The 17246-nt window shown below is 33.5% G+C and overlaps 1 protein-coding gene across 1 annotated transcript in view; it reads left to right on the plus strand.

Annotated features, from left to right (window-relative positions):
* LOC126734652 (transcription factor VBP-like) overlaps positions 1 to 17246 on the plus strand; it is a 194236-nt gene that overhangs the window by 88528 nt on the left and 88462 nt on the right. Inside the window, exon 3 of the mRNA XM_050438350.1 lies at positions 11032 to 11207. Coding sequence (XP_050294307.1) covers positions 11032 to 11207 — 176 coding nt within the window. The remainder of the gene's footprint in view (positions 1 to 11031; positions 11208 to 17246) is intronic.

Here is a 17246-nt window from a genome sequence, read left to right on the forward strand (position 1 = left end):
CTGCTGAAAAGATTGAACTAGGACAATCTTTTTTCTTCAGGTACAGGCGTAGCTAAAGAAATATTTGGCTTATTCTTTGGAAATGCCTTATTCTCTCTCAAAAATGTTGACCCATTCCACCATAAGTTACATGAAAGTAAGTCGACTGAGAAAGCCCCACGTGAAACGTATTTGCGACGAAAGTCGTCCATCGTGAAGGTGTGCCTCTTAACCAACACAAAACAATGCTGGAGTCTGTCCACAAAATTACCCTAGAATTAGAGTCTATTTTCAATATTGGTAAAATTTTACTCATCAATCTAGCGAGTAATAAAGCCCCACAAATTTCAAGTCGTGGAAGTGTTACAGTCTTCAGCGGTGCCACTCTAGATTTTGAGCATAATAGATTGCAACTAACCTCACCACTTTCATAAATACCCTTCACGTAAATGCATGCTCCATATGCCTTTGTTGAAGAATCTGAAAACCCATGAACTTGGATTTCAAGCAAATTTCGGGAACCCAAAAATAATAATCGAGAAATCTTTAGTTTTCCTAAATCCGGAAAACACACGACGAAACCTTTCCATTTTTCCAACAAATTTAAAGGAAGCTCCTCATCCCTATCTATTTTGCTAACCCAAATTTGTTGCATGAAAATTTTTGCTAATAATACTACTGGCCCTATAAGCCCCAACGGATCAAACATTTGTGCAATATTTGACAACACAATCCTTTTTGTAAACTTACTATCTTCCTCAATAACTGGAGCTAGTATTTTAAAATGGTCTTTAAAAGGAGACCACGATAGACCCAAAATTTTATTAGATGAATTTTCATCTTTAAACTCTATTTCCTTGATACAATTGTTTCTATCCTTTAATAAAGAAATGTCATTTGATGCCAATTTGTGCAGGTAAAATCCTGCTGAACCTAACAATTGTATGAGCTGTGTCAACAACTCAATGGCCTCTTCCCTGGAATTACCCCCTCCTAAAATATCGTCCATAAAACACTGTTGCAACAGCGCTTGAGATGCTAAAGGAAATTCTAACGCCCTATCTTCACTTAATTTGTTTAGGCATCTTGTTGCAAGATATGGAGCACAGTTAGTGCCATAAGTGACCGTTTGAAGCTCAATGCATTTAAATTTGTCCCTTGGAGAATCTCTCCAAATAATGTTTTGCAAAAAACATTGTTCAGGATTCACTCTCACTATCATACATTTTTTTAATATCCGCAGTTATGACATATTGAAAGGTCCTTAATCTACATAAAATGTCAAACAGCTCCGGCTGAGTTGGAAACCCCTTCAGCATGATGTCATTCAATGAGAGCCCAGTTGAAGTCTTTGCAGATGCGTCGAAAACAACCCTCAACCCTGTTGTTAAATTTGACTCCCTTATTACACAATGGTGCGGTAAACAGTTCCTTTGAATCCCTACCTCATCCTTATTTTGATCAAAATCATAATTTATAAGTCTTGCATGACCCAATGAAACATATTCTTTAATACATTTTTTATATTCAAGAAATATGTCGGGGTTATCTTTTCTCCAGAGAAGAAAATCTTTTAATTGCCATGGATAAAGAATCGCCCAATTTAAAAACGTCACTTTTATTATAAAGTGGCAAATCTACCTGATACCGTCCATTATTTAAGTTCCTAACAGAATCTATAAAAATTTGTTCACACTGTTTATCTTCAGGTGATAAATTTCTTTTATACATGACTTCCTCCATTTGCCAAAACTTAAGCATTGTCAAATTAATGTCTTCTTGATTGCCTTTAATCCCTAAAGAATGCCCAAATAATGAAACTTGAAAATTACATGTCTTAAAATGACTGCTTGACAGAGCTAACACAGCTCCACATACCAACCACCCCAACTGGGTCTCTTGCAAAACAGGTAACTCATCCCCCAGTTTCACTAAACCCGGTAAAAGCAAATCAAAATAAATGTCAGCTGCAATAAGCATATCTATCTCAGATGTCTTGTAAAAATATGGGTCGGCAAGTTTGAAATTGCCAGGAATTTTAAGGTTATTTATATCTATAGTTACATGTTACAGTTTTTAATCAGTCGCGTCGTGCACAGCAGTGGTTGCACATGTTGTTCGTGAGCTCCGCATTATTTCGTATATTCTAACTGCTATAAATTTGTCTGTACTATTGTTCCATATTAACTGTTGAATAATTCTTATTTTAAATTCGCAATTACAGTATATTTTTCAGTTACAATGATAGATAAGTATGTAGCCTGTGATTCTAAAGTCAGCAGGAATCAACCAGGAATTCCATGCGATGTTCGTAAACAAGTATACCATGCTAACGCGCAGTGCTGCGAAGTGAGAAAGGATCAAGTAAATTTATTTCGACCAACCTCTGGTGTAAAATGGAACTGCCCATCATGTCGTACTGGGCACCGTGATGACCAAGAGTCTAGCGATCGGCGATCATAGATGTTGGCGTCGGCGGCGCCAAGACGACAGTCGATTATTATCGGCAACGACGCCGGTGGCCGCGGTGATGGTACTAGTACCGGTGCGCCAAACGCTGTTTCGTCAGCGTCGCAGGGCTTGTCGGCTGTTTGCTTGGAAAATGAACTGAGGATGCTGCGGGAGTCTGTTACATTTTGTTCTGACAAAATTTCAGATTTTGAGGCTACTTTAAAAGCACTTTCTGAAAGCATTAAATGCATTAAAATCTTGAGAGAGGAAAACGAGAGATTAAAGGCTGATTTTCTGTTAATCGCGCAAAAAATTAACTCACTCGATCAGTTTTCCAGATCCAATAATATAGAGATCCATGGGATACCAGAAATAAAAAATGAAAATCTTATTACAATTGTAAGTAATATAAGTAAATCTATTCAGTGCGATATTGAAGAAGAAAAAATTGATTTTATTCATCGTGTCCAGAGTCGAAATCAAAATCTACCAAAGCCTATAGTAGTTCGATTTTCATCCCGCATTTTTAAGGAGAAAGTGATGGGTGCTGTGAAGGCCAAGATTCGTTCTACTGGGAAAAATGGACCTGGTTTAATGCTGGCCAGTGCTCAAAAGCCAATATTTATCAATGAAAACTTAATCAGCGAAAAGAAGATATTGTTGAAGGAGGTCAAGCAGTTTGCTAAGGATCATCAGTTTAAATTTGTCTGGGTCAAGAATGGCAATCTCTTCTTGAGGAAAAATGAAACATCCCGAATTTTTCTTGTGGGAAACTCATCTGTTTTGGAGAAGTTGGGTGATGGCTCTGCGTAATATATTTATGTTTCATTAATTAAGATATTTTTGCTAATAAAATGGCTCTTCACGTATACTGCCAAAATACAAGGGGCTTAAGAACCAAGCTTAATGAATTTTCTTTGGCCATGGATGGAATGAACTTTGATATTGTTTGTTTAAGTGAATCCTGGCTTAATAAAAACATATCTGATGGAGAACTGTTTGACTTAAATAAGTACAATGTCTTTCGACGTGATCGGGAAACAATAATTTCACAAAAGAAGGATGGGGGTGGTGTGTTAATAGCAACCAAGAAAGTGCTTAATGCAGTTAGTGTACCAGGGTTTTTCAGTGATGCAGAAGATGTGTGGGTGGCTTTAAAAGTCGGAATCAATACAGTGTATCTTTGTAGCGTTTATATTCCGCCAAGTGATCGTATGGCATATTCTTGTTTCTCTTCAAAATTATCCTGGATAAGTGACAATGTGGGTGATAGTTCTATTCTGGTGTGTGGTGATAAGAACTGTTCTTCGGTTACATGGGAAAAGAAAAATGAGACTGAGGATTTTTTGATACCTATTACCGTAAGTGCTGGGCATGCAGAACTTATAGATACATTATCATTTAGTGGACTAGTGCAATATAATCCTATTAAAAATAATAATAACAGAATTTTGGAGTTAATTCTTTGTAATAAAAACTATATTAGTCATATTATAAAATGTTCAGTCCCAGCAGTTAAATAGGATAACCATCATCCTGCTCTTGAATTTTTGTTTAGCCTAGATATTCCTAAATCCTAAAGAAACCCAAAACATAGTTTTTTTAATTATAAAAAGGCAAACTTTGAGGAAATCAATAATGAAATGTCTAAAACTTATTGGGATACTATTCTTACTAGTGTTAATATTGATATAAATCTAAGTAAATTTTATAATATTTTAATGGATATAATCAAAGAAAAGGTCCCACTTATCCATCAGAGTAGTGGTTACCCTCATTATTTTTCAAAAGCTACTATTAAAGTAATTAAGGAAAAAAATAAATTCCACAAAAAATGGAAAATATATAAAAACCATCTGATCTAAACATATTTAAACTCTTAAGAAGTCGATCTAAGGGGCTAATAAAACGTGATTTTAATAATTATATATCCTTTTTAGAGGACGAAATATCAACAAATAATAAAATTTTCTGGAAACTTGTATCTGTTAAGAGGGGAAATTCTGGCTTACCTTCAGTTATGAAATATAATAATATTGAAGCCTCCACCTCAAAAGAAATTAGCGATTTATTCTCAGAGTATTTTAAATCAGTTTTTGTAGCGCCAATTGTCTCAAATAATCACCATAACAGTAACATGACACATGATAATCTAGGTTTAATTCAATTTCAACTGGATGAGGTTGTAGCGGGAATTAATGATCTGCATCCTAAAAAGGGTGTAGGCCCTGATGGCATATCTTCATTATTTGTCAAAAATTGTTCTAGAGGACTCTTATATCCTTTATATAAATTATATAATCAATCGCTTTTACAAGGTCAATTTCCGGATGCGTGGAAGGTTCCAATGTAATTCCTATATATAAGAACGGACAAAAAAATATTATCTCCAACTACCGTCCAATAAGTAAGCTCAGTATATTTGCAAAATTATTTGAAAAACTTTTATATACATATTTTTTTAAGTTAGTGAAAGGACAATTGATTTTTGAACAACATGGTTTTTTTGCAAACCGTTCTGTAGACAGCAATCTTCTCACCTATCTTGAATTTATAAAGAAAAATATGGACAAACGTATTCAGGTTGATACCGTCTACACGGACTTCAGCAAGGCCTTCGATAAAATTAACATTTCAATTTTGCTAAAAAACCTAGCTTTGGTAGGGGTAGGTGGTTTTCTTTTAAAATGGGTTGAATCTTACCTCTCAAATCGAAGGTTCACAGTCTGCATAAACGGCGTAAACTCCGAAATAGTTAATGTAACGTCGGGGGTGCTCCAAGGATCTCATTTGGGTCCCCTTTTTTTCATAATATTTATAAATGATATATTTAAATGTTTTAAACACTCGGAATTTTTGCTTTATGCAGATGATCTTAAATTCTTTAGACCTATAAAATCACACGAAGACTGCCAGCTCCTGCAGGAGGATATAGAAAGCCTTGTTGAATACTGTCGGATCAATTGCCTTTTTTTAAATATTGAAAAATGTCACTTTATTTCATTTACTAAAAATAAATTAAAAATCCAATTTAATTATAATATAAATAATGTTGATCTTAAAAGGGCTCAAGAGGTGAAGGATTTGGGAATCATTTTTGACGAGAAGTTACTTTTTGATAAACATATTAATACCTTAGTGTTAAGTGCGTATAAAATGTTAGGGTTTATTAATAGGCAGGCTAAAATTTTGAAATCTTCTAGATCCTATATTTTTTTGTATTACGCATTGTTTATAGCAAGCTTAATTTTGGGTGTGTTGTTTGGAATCCGATTTACTCAATTTATAAAGATAGATTGGAATCTGTGCAGAACAAATTTTTAAAGTGTCTTTATTATAGGGATAATTTAAATATTGTTACTAATGACTTAGGTGATATAAGAAAACATTTTGGTATACTTACTCTTGACAGCAGAAGAAAAATTTCAGACCTTTTATTTTTGCATAAACTGTTGAATAATAAAGTGGATTGTCCATGTTTAATGCAGGGGTTGAGGTTTAATGTTCCATCACGCAGTTAAGACTTAGTGATCTTTTTAATTTACCTTTCAGAAATACTAACAGTTGTCAGTCATCTCCACTGTGTAGAATGATGAGATTAGCAAATTTTTATAATAACAAAGATCTCTTTTTTGAAACCCAAAAAAACCTGAGAGATGTATTGAAGAGAGAGCTACTATAATTCGTGTCCCAGACTTTGTTTTTTGTGTAGGAATTAGTATTTAAAGATTAGTATTTAAAATTTAATAGTCTTTTTCTGGTTTAGCAATTGTTAAGTGTATTTAACTTTAGTGTTTGCAAGTTTATATTTACTTCTATATTTATGAGTCGATACTGTAGTGGGCTTACCTGTTTGTATCCTTAAGAAAATAAATAAAAAATAAAATAAAAAAAAACTAGTAGTGACCGTTTTATTGTTAAAAGAACTCAATTGCAGTTGAATGTCAATCATGTCATTCACCTGGGTAACACTATTCCCTATACCACCAATAGTTAATATTTGTTTATATGGTTGAACTTTAACCTTTATAACAAACTCGAAGATATGAAGCTAGACTGTGACCCTGAATCGAGAACTGCAGGAGCCTTTATCAGCTTCCCATCCCTAGCACATAAATGAACAATAGCCGTAGCTAGCAATACATGTGATTTGAGTCCCTGAATATGTAATGTTCTTTGAATATCTGTGCTACTTGCGCTAGCAGCATTATCTCCTCGAGAATCCCCTTGATTATCCCTATTAATATTTATATTTTGATCGAGTTTTTGCTCTTGTATTTTATTTTTATTGCTAAAATTCTCATCATGCAAAAGTGTATTATGCTTTCTTTTACAGATGTTACACCCTGTAGATTTACATTGTGCTACACCATGATTATTACCCAAACAATTTAATGTTGCCTAATTTTTGTCAAAAATTACCTTATTTGGTCCCCGTGCCCTTTTATAATCTGTGGCATTTCCATTAACCCTTTAATATGAGAATTTGTGATAACTAAATTGTTGTCATATCTTTTTTTTAAGATATCTAAAGCCACCTTATAATTTTCATTTGTTAATGACAAATTGCCTATTAGATTTAATGCCTCCTGTGAGAGTGCACCCTTTAACTATAAAAACCTTTGAACGTCAGTCAACTGAATATTGTCGTGAATTAATGCTGTAAATAAATCAAAAAAATGATTTCCACTCATATTTCCCGGAAAAAGTGGGAGCATTTAAGTTTGGCAACCTCACTCTACCCTAAGGATCGCTAAGAGAGATTGGATGGCTGGATTGCTGTAAACTAGGTGCTATTGCTACCCTGCTTCGATTCTGAATTATGGTTTTTATTTTAGCACAAATTCTAAAAAATTGCATTTCAATATTTTCCCTATCAGTTGACTCAAGGTCATCTTCATCTTCAATCTTTGATTGAACAGTAATATATAACTCAAATGCAGTTTGTAAATACGTTTCCCTGATAACAAATTCATTAAAATCTACTTCTAAATTGTTTTCATTTGTTTTAACATAAGTTCCTATTCTAGTAATAGCTTTTTTCTGCTTTGTACGCTCTTTTTTATAACCCTCCATTATAAACTTTTGGTTTCAACTCAAAATTAAAAACCTAAATTAGCCCTTTTTTACTAATACCTACTTCACAGTACAAAAACAATAAATATTTTGTGTAAATATTTGTAGATCTAGTCTTAAACATGAACAGATCTAATCAACTTAATTTAATTCACCAATTCACAAGTAGGTACGTTTAAAACACTGTAGGCACTTCTTCTTTAATGAACCCCAGTTTTAATAAAACAAGAAAGATCTAACCTTGAATTTCCTTCAATGTCCGGTTGTAGTGGAAAATTTCCAGTCCCAGTTTGCCCAGAGTGGCCTACAACCTCCTACCAATAAACCCAGCTGTACTAAGTATTCACGTCGCTACCTGTCCGACTCTCCGTAGAAGTCCCTTGGAGCCTTGCTTGAAGCGTTGAAGTCGTAAAAATGCCCAATCATTACTTCAGCAGCAACAGCAAATTAGCCCTTTCACTAAAATCCCATAATAAATCCCGTTAACTCAACTATCCGGCTCGAAGGACCATGAATAGAATCGTGATCTTTTGATCTGTAAACACTTCGATGTGGGCACTGGTTCGGCGTTTTTGTTTACGGTCTTGTGTATGCCCGGTCCTATAAGTCCTGCGGACGTCCCTTGTAAGCCTTCAGCCTTAATTTATTGTGATTTGCCCCACCCAGCGAAGGACCAGCGGTTTTACAAGAAAACACACGAATTTCTTTCTATTTAGAATTTGCTTTCCAAACAGCTACACTACTAAATATTACACACGTAATTAACGGTTTCCCGTTTTACAAATTCACAAATTTCTAGCGACCGAAACTCAACTGTTAGGGAACGTGCTATGTGCTAAAATATGAAAAGCGCGGGAGAAAGAATGCAGCGTGTGACGTGACCCAATTACAGGTTCAGAGGCGACTGGCTGACTTCTTTGTCTTGCCCTGCATAAAAATATATTTTTTCCGCATAGATAGCCGTTCTAAGAAATATTGACGCTTGCAAGTTGAGACTCTGTCTATGTATGATTTTGCGGTTGTCATCATGATTTACTTATTTCATATTAAATTACATTAAATCCAAACAATCATGTTTAAAAGAAGAAAGTCCCACTCTTCTACATTAAAGTTTAAGACCCTTAATGTAGCAATATTTTCCTTAAAAGTTTTTGACAAAAACCTAAGCTTTCTAGCACATGGTTTTTGTATTCGAGAAGCGTTAAAAATCTCATTGTAATGTGATGTAGCTCCTACACGTCTATTTTGATATCTCCTACAAAGGAATTCATAAGCAATCAAATAATTGTTTTCAGTTATAGGTAAACCCCTAATTAAATTAAATGCTTCACCCTTTAGAGATATATGCAGGTACTGAATTTTTTTAATAATATTCAGGCAAGAATTATCATATGTAAGTGAGCGATAGAGGTCAGTAAAAGATGGCCAAAGTTTAAAATTACCCTTAAAGCAAGGAATATTTATTTTGGGCAAACCACTATCAGACTGCTGTGATGAAACTCCTACATTGCTCATGCTCAAAGAAGTATCCGCATATTGAATATGCGAAAAGTTTTGATTGCGTAATATCATGCGTCAGCCTCTGGTCGTACCTCATCGTGATTTTTAAACTCGTTGTTTGGCAATGACATTATTAATGAATTATGTGCATTAGGAAATTTCTTATGCCTTTGTTCTACCTCATCACTCTCACTAAAAAATATATTTTCTTTAAACTATCCTTCTGCGCAGCCAACCCTTCATTAAATGTTTCCTTTAAACGATTTAAAGTTGAAGAACGTTTCATTTAAAGTCTATTAAGCTTTTCCATTGTGCTAGATTAGTTAAACGATAATGGCTTACTTTATAAAAAAAGCAGAAGATTATAAAATAAATTATGCTAAATTATGCTATACTTAAAAAAAATGATTAGTTTATGAATATTTATTCTTAATTCAGTTTATTTACGAGTAATTAACGACTAAATTTAATAAATAAAATCTACGCACGAATCAAAAAAAAATATAAAATAAATTAAATTCAGCACAAATGGAATCTTTGGACGAGAATTTTTGAGAAGAAGAATCGTCGGCTATCCAAATTAAAGAGCCAAGTAGTTTCCAGGCCTGGTACACAGATGGATCATGGATGAAAAGCACCAATTCAGCCGGAGCCGGAGTGTACAGGATGGAAACGAACACAGGGGAATCCTTCCCGCTAGGGAAACACACCATAGTTTTCCAATTGGAGGTGTTTGCTATACTCGAAGTAGCAAACAAATGAGAGGCATTGGAAGGTAACAAGGGGATTTGCATCTCCTCCGATAGTCAAGCTGCCCTCAAGGCGATTCAGAGACCCAGATCCAGCTCAGCGCTAGTCCAGAAATGCAGAGACGCATTGGAAAGGCTTGCAGCACACAGGGAAGTGAGACTGAGGTGGGTCCCAGGACACCAAGGTGTCGAGGGCAATAAGCGGGCCGACGAACTAGCAAGACAAGGTTTCGTTAACTCCTTCGTATGCCTCGAACCTTGTCTCGGTCTTAGCAAAAAACAAATCTCCCAGGCACTTAATAATTGGGCCTGGGAAAAAACAAGGAAAAATTGGAGTAGGACAGAAGGATGTAGACAATCGAAGGAAATGATACCAGACCATGACGGCTCTAAAGCAAGGCGACTGCTAACAAAGACCCAACAAAGTATCAAAGACTTGGTGGGAATTCTGACCGGGCACAACAGTAAAGAAAAAGTGTAAAAAGTGTTTAAGATTTTTTCGGCTATGCTTCATTGCATTTTGCGTTCTTTTAGTTACATCTTTAGTATATAAGGTCACTTGTAATAAAATAAAATATCGGTGGTAGACAGTGTGTATATGTAAGATACACATAGTGTATAATGTATTTATGTATAATAATAAACTTTAATTAATAATCTAAGTGTATAATATCAATCCCTTTGTATACCAGCATTAAATGTTTAAATCTGGGTCAAAGAAAAAAAAATCATTTAAATTTGGTTCAGTTAATCAATTGTAGGAGGCAACTACACACATATTATAATGTAAATAGATATTAAAAAATTTATGTTACTACCCTAAATACATTTTTATATAGTTTTAGTTTACAGTAAGTATTATATTAAAATTAATTAATTTCCAAATAATCTAACATTGTCAGGTATAGTTTTTTTATTACATTATAAATATGTAATATTATGTACATACCTTATATTTAAAAAATATATATAAATTTTCTCATACTATTATAATGACTTTTAACAAGGGATATAATTGTAAATGTGACAACGGTGCGCCGCATTTTAGCCAAAATAATTGCACGATCGGCGCTAGTGCTGTCGCATCGGCAGAATTCACGGAGGCCGAGCTTTGCTATTTCAGTACTTATTTGTTGCGTAGCTAATGTAATCTGTGATAGATAATATATTTGACATATTATATTTACATTTTTTTTTTGTTTTTAATTTCTTAAGTATACTTTTTTAGTTTAATATTGCCATAGCTTAATATTTTTTTTAATTTAATTTTTACTAGGATCCCGATTAAATCCAGCAATATCTCCCACTGTAAAAAGCAATAACAAAAAGTTACGCAGCGAGAAACGACATATTCCTGATGAACAAAAAGATGAAAAATATTTTGAAAGACGAAGGCGGAATAATCAAGCTGCCAAGAAATCTAGAGATGCTAGGAAAATAAGGGAGGACCAGGTATGAAAAATTGGTATAATAGTAGAATCTATAATATTTAATGTGCAGCATTAAAAACTTTAACTCAACATTTCTTATATATAGGATACCTCCGTTTAAAGCGGGACTAGACCTTTCTTAAAATTTAAGATACAGGGTCGAGTAAATTACCATAATAGTAGAATCCTTTCTGTTTCTCAATTAGCGAAATGTTATTATGACTTTATTTTTATTTTATTTTCAAAATCAAGATATTAATATGAACAACTGCAATTTAGTTTCAGATTTAACTTATGAACTGCTCATTATTAATTATCTTTCTGATTTAGTTATTTTCCTTGTTATAAGTTATTAGTTGGCGGATTCTAAGGTCTGGATAAGGGTTATGCCATTATTCTTTATTATTTTTCATTGATCAACAATCGGATATTATTTTTTTTTGTAGTTTTTTTTAAGTACTTTTATGAAAATATATAAAAATATACCGGGAATTTTAATCATAATAAGTAATTTTCCGTAAAATCATAAGTAATATCAACAGCTAAATACATCAAAACATAAGCTTTAACGTAACATACATGCAAACCAAATTACAATGTAAAAAGGGATATAAAAAATAAACAATTAAATCCCTTCAGAGCCTTTATTTTATTAAGTGCTCAAAATGTGCTCAGTTATTCGCGAGACAATAACAAAATCTGTTTTAAAATTCCTTACAAACATTGGCAAGTGTTTGTTCGCTAATATCTTTACATTTGCGAGCAATTTGATCATTTAAAACATTAATATTTTTAGGTGTAGTTTTATAAACTTTGCTTTTTAAATACCCCCAAAGGAAAAAAATCTAGTGGTGTTTAGTCTGGTGACCGTCTGGGCGATTCAATTACACCATGCTTGCAAATCCAAATCCCTGGAAATTATTCGTTATGTCACCCTCGAACTGTCAAATCGTAATGCGGGGGAGCTCCATCTTGTTAGACATTCAAATTATTTTATTTTAGTATGCCAACACCATTTTCATTTACGTGGTATTCCAAAAATTGCACGCTTGAATATTGTATTTTCAAGGAGGTCTAAATACCTTTGCCCAATTAAATAAATTCGCCAAATATTATACGGCAAAAAAAGTTGGGAAATGTTTCAAAATAGCATTAATTATTTTCTCGAGAATAATGAAGGCATATTTAAAAAAAATATATTTCGACCTCATGAACTGTTTATTAGTACACATTTGTACTACTAAATTGCTTCAACTTCCATTTTTTTTTGGCAAAGTAAAATGGAAAATTGTTTGCCATTTAAAATAGTGTGTGACACTATGAGGCAACCATTTGACCTACTAAAGTTTAAGTTGATAAGATGTGTTTTTTTTTTATTACTACACATTTTTTACTTAATATTCGCTTATATGCCTACTGATTTTGAATTTTTTTCGGTTTGTTTAAATAGCAGATTGTATGCCCTTTTAAATGCTGTATCACACTAAGGGTAGCCATTTGGAATAGAAGAGTTTGAGGTGGATCATTGATATCCATTATTCCCAGACGTTCGTTGGTACGTCAACCGATTTATTTTTTTAGCACTTTTGACTAGATATTTGAAAGCTGCTTTATAATGATATTGATATACTATGGGAGTTCCCACTGGACATATCAAAGTGAGGATATCTGGAGGTAAGGAGGTTATTGACACAATTTTATCAAATTTAAAAGTGTGAAAGTATAACAGCTAAAACCAACTATTTAAAAATAAAACTGACCAGTCGAGATTTTGTTTAATCATCCTTTTATATCTAACGATTATTTTCCATTAATTCTGGAATACATTGTATAATTTTAAAATTTGGTACATTTGGCAGTGGTTATTCCTCTTCATAAGGGTAGAGATTTGGATCAGCCTTGTAATTTCCGTCCCATTTCTATTTTGTCTACCCTCTCTAAGATAGTTGAAAAACTTGCAAAAAGCAGAATTTTGTCCTTTTTACATCATAATGGCATTTTGTCTGCAAATCAGTTTGGATTTCAAGCCGGTAAAGGGACTCATGATGCTGTTTTTAGCTTTTTGGAGAGCGTCTATGTGTCCTTGAATTCTGGAGAGTCATCGGCGGCAGTGTTTTGTGATCTATCCAAAGCATTTGACTGTGTGGATCATGGAATACTGTTATCTAAGCTCGATAAATATGGTTTTAGGGGCGTAGCGTTGCGGTGGCTTAAGTCCTATCTATCAAATCGTACTCAGAAGATTACAGTGTCTGGGCGTTTGTCTGCTTCTAGATCCCTAAAATGCGCCGTTCCCCAGGGTTCAGTGTTGGGACCACTGTTATTTTTACTGTATGTGGATGACTTTAGTTCATTGAAACTGCAGGGCAAGGTGGTTCAGTTTGCTGATGATACCACCATACTATGGAGCCATAAGAATTCTGATTATATTAGGACTTGTATCCTTGAAGACCTTCAGATTTTATCAGGGTGGTGTGCTTCCAACAGGCTCGTGTTTATTGTAAGAAGACGTCTATTATGGGGTTTAAGTGCGATGTTCAGGGTCTGATGTTTGACGAAAATTCCGTCTTGCAGAATAAAGAGTGCTGCAAATTCCTAGGAATTACCATTGATGGTCGCCTACCAAAAACTCATTAATTTACATAAGTAAAAAAATTTACAATCATGTTCCTCTATGTGTTAGATATATATCGGATGTTAAGAAATTTAAAAGAGAATTAAAAACGCTTTTATTGGCTAAGGCATATTATAACCTGGATGACTTTTTTAATGATAGGTTTTAACCTTGGACATGTTGGAAAGTTTTTTTTTCTTTTTTCTTCTTTAGTTTTGTCAACAAGTTTACCTTTATTTAGTAATTGATTGTTTTATTCAGTTATCTTTAATTCAAGTATGTTCAAAAAGTTTTGTCTTCTTGTGTGTAATTTTGTTCATTGTTTTGTCAATTTTTGAAATTGTATTTTTGTTTTGTTTTTTTTTTAGCTTGTAGGATGCTTGTACACAAGATTATTCTTACGTTATATAGCACATTTTCTTTCTTTCTTTCTTTGATAAATGTACGCATCACTGTTATCAAAAATTTGATGAAAGTGATGCATATTTTAACATATCTCTTTTCTAAAGGCTAATTAAATTTCTGTAGATTTGAAAAAATTGTTTGTAAAAGACCTGATATACTTCTAAATAAATAGCTATAGTCTGGCAAGTGGATCTGAATCAGCGGCAGGAATGTAGGCCAAAATATTCGACGTTGCCACGTTTAACCTCAAAACGTAATTGTGCGGGACTTACTTTTTAATAATATGCAATATAAGATTTTTTACAATCACAAGATATAGAGGGTAAAATGTTAAGAATCATAATCTAAATAGTTATTCCATTTTGGCTTTAATACGCAATTGTTTTACCATTAAATATGGTACAATTAAATGTTTGTCCAAAAAATGGATCATGTTTAGTAAATCTGGTAACATTACGTTCCACCTCTACATTCCTACTTCTACTCCTCTATTTCTTGTTTAATAGGGGTCAGCCATTATGAACCTGAACGCTTGTGATTAGTTTCCCTCGCCGCACATGTTTTTGTTATGAATTATTTCGACAGTTCATTGGACAGCGTCTTTGTCACCTGTTTACAATGCTTGCTGAGGTTTCAAAACATTGATTACTATTGAAGGGTGGACAGTGGCGTAGGTTTTATCGTTGATTTTTGGATTCCGTTTATTTTATATGTCATTTATAATTTTGTTTTATTTGTGGCTATTAATTAAAAAAACTGATATTAGTGTTGTGTATACCTATAAGTAGGTAGTGTAATTTTCGTAGGTTTGGAGTTTCACTGTTTTATTACTTACATGAAATACCTAATATTTAATTTTTTAGTTTGTTTTATTATTGTCTACATATATACGAATAATAACATTTATTATAATGAATAAATTCACTGAGGGTAAGGTCCTTCATAGTCAAACGAGGGAAGTGATAGCAAACATTTACAGGTAAGTTATAATATTTTATTTTTAAAAAAAGTGAAATACATTGTGCCTCTTAAAAAAACAGTAGTTTGTATTATATTTTATTGCTTTTTGTATACCAACTGTGCATTCAAAATGTTGTTATTAGGATTTGCGGTGAAGAAGCTGCAAATAATTCGATGAAATTGCCTCTTAAGCGTAAGCTTGATCGCGTTTCCCTTTATACCAAATTCTCCGTATCATCTGTGAGAAAAATTCACAAGGAAGATGAAGAAAGGCGACAAAATAACCCTGATGAAATGTTAGCCAGTCCAGGGAAAAAACGGCCACGGAAAACTGTTGTCGAAAAAGATGACAGTTTTCATTTTCAAATAGTTAGGCATTGTATCACCAGATTTTACCTGGAATATAAAGTGGTTCCGACAACTAGAAAGTTGTTAAGAAAATTAAAAGAAGAGGCAAATTTTTCTTATTCCAGGAAAACGCTTTGGCTTTTATTAAAGTCAAATGGCTTTTTTTGGCGTAAGTGTCAAAATAAGAGAAAAATCTTAATGGAGAGGCCCAATATTCTTTCCTGGAGATACAAATATCTTCGCGAAATACGAAAATATCGTGAAGAAGGCCGAAACATTATTTACTTGGACGAAACTTAAGTGGATAATGATTTGACGTTCAAGAAATGTTGGCAGAGCGATACGGTTACTGGTGTTTTAAAAAATATTAGATTAACGGGTAAGCATACAATACAAAACAGTGTGTATAAGTTACAGTCTTATATTTTTTCACGGGCAAGGACCCGTTAAATTTGAGAAATATATATATTTTAAATGATATTTTAGGTCGGCTAATAATTGCTCATGCAGGTTCCGACAAGGGTTTTGTGGACAATGCCTGTTTAATATTTAAAGCCGGATTGGCCACAGGTCATGGCCAAATGAATAGGGAAAATTTTACTAGATGGCTCACGGAAAAACTTCTCCCAAATATACCTGCCAATTCGATAATAGTGTTAGACAATGCTCCTTATCATTCGGTGCAAGAGGATAAAACCCCAACAAAATCCTCTTTAAAAAGAGATATAATCGCCTGGTTAACTAAGAAAGGTAGCTATAACAACTTAATTAAGCCTTTTAAAAAGCCTTGATAGATTTTAAATTTTAAATATATAAATGTATCTATATAATATGTACATGCACGGTGACCTAATGAAAACTTTCCACCCCAGTTTCTTCAGATATTTTCTTTTAAAAAAATTTTTTGATGATCGTTTTTTGACTTCAGGCGAACAAATTTATTTAGTATTTTTAATCAAAAGGAAGGGGTGTCGAGTGATACCCTTACCATTTAAGATTTTGGGGTTGATAGTCACCCCTGCGAGGGGTTAAAGTTAAGGGGTTAAAAATACCAAATAAATTTCTCCCTTGCAGTCTAATATCGATTGGCAAAGAAATTTTTTTTTAGAAAATGCCTGAAAAAAATGGGGTGGAATAAGGTTTATCCTGTATATTATTATCTATTACATATACTATATGTTATAGGTATAAGTCACGATGCAAGAAAATTTGATCTTTTTGATTTGTTTTACGCAACAAACCACCTGGTGACCAAAAAAATTATATAGTAGTCCGGATTATATGGACAAACTCCATTAAGAACACCGCCTTATTTATGCGAGTTAAACCCAATTGAATTAGCTTGGGCAAAACTCAAATTTTTAATAAGAAGTCGGAATACTACTGGAAATTTTAACATTACAACCTTAAAGGAGGTTACTAAGGATGCTATATCCTCGATTTCCGAAAATGATTGGCAGAAATTTTGCCAGCACGTCAGAACTGTGGAGGATAAATTCTGGGAAACTGACCAAATCATGGAAGAAATCGAGCCCCTTGTCATCACAATAGGAAATGAGGACAGTGACACTAATGACAGTAGTAGTGAAGACGATAGTGAATACGAGGCTGAAGGTAAAGAAAACGAGCTCACTTATTTCACCAGTGAAAATAAAAACATGTTTAAGTGAAGTGTGTGAGACTTAAAAAAATATTAACATAAATAACAGTAAACGAAAAATTAGGTGAGTTATT

The sequence above is a fragment of the Anthonomus grandis genome, chromosome 3 (assembly GCF_022605725.1).
Source record: "Anthonomus grandis grandis chromosome 3, icAntGran1.3, whole genome shotgun sequence".
Taxonomy (NCBI): domain Eukaryota; kingdom Metazoa; phylum Arthropoda; class Insecta; order Coleoptera; family Curculionidae; genus Anthonomus; species Anthonomus grandis.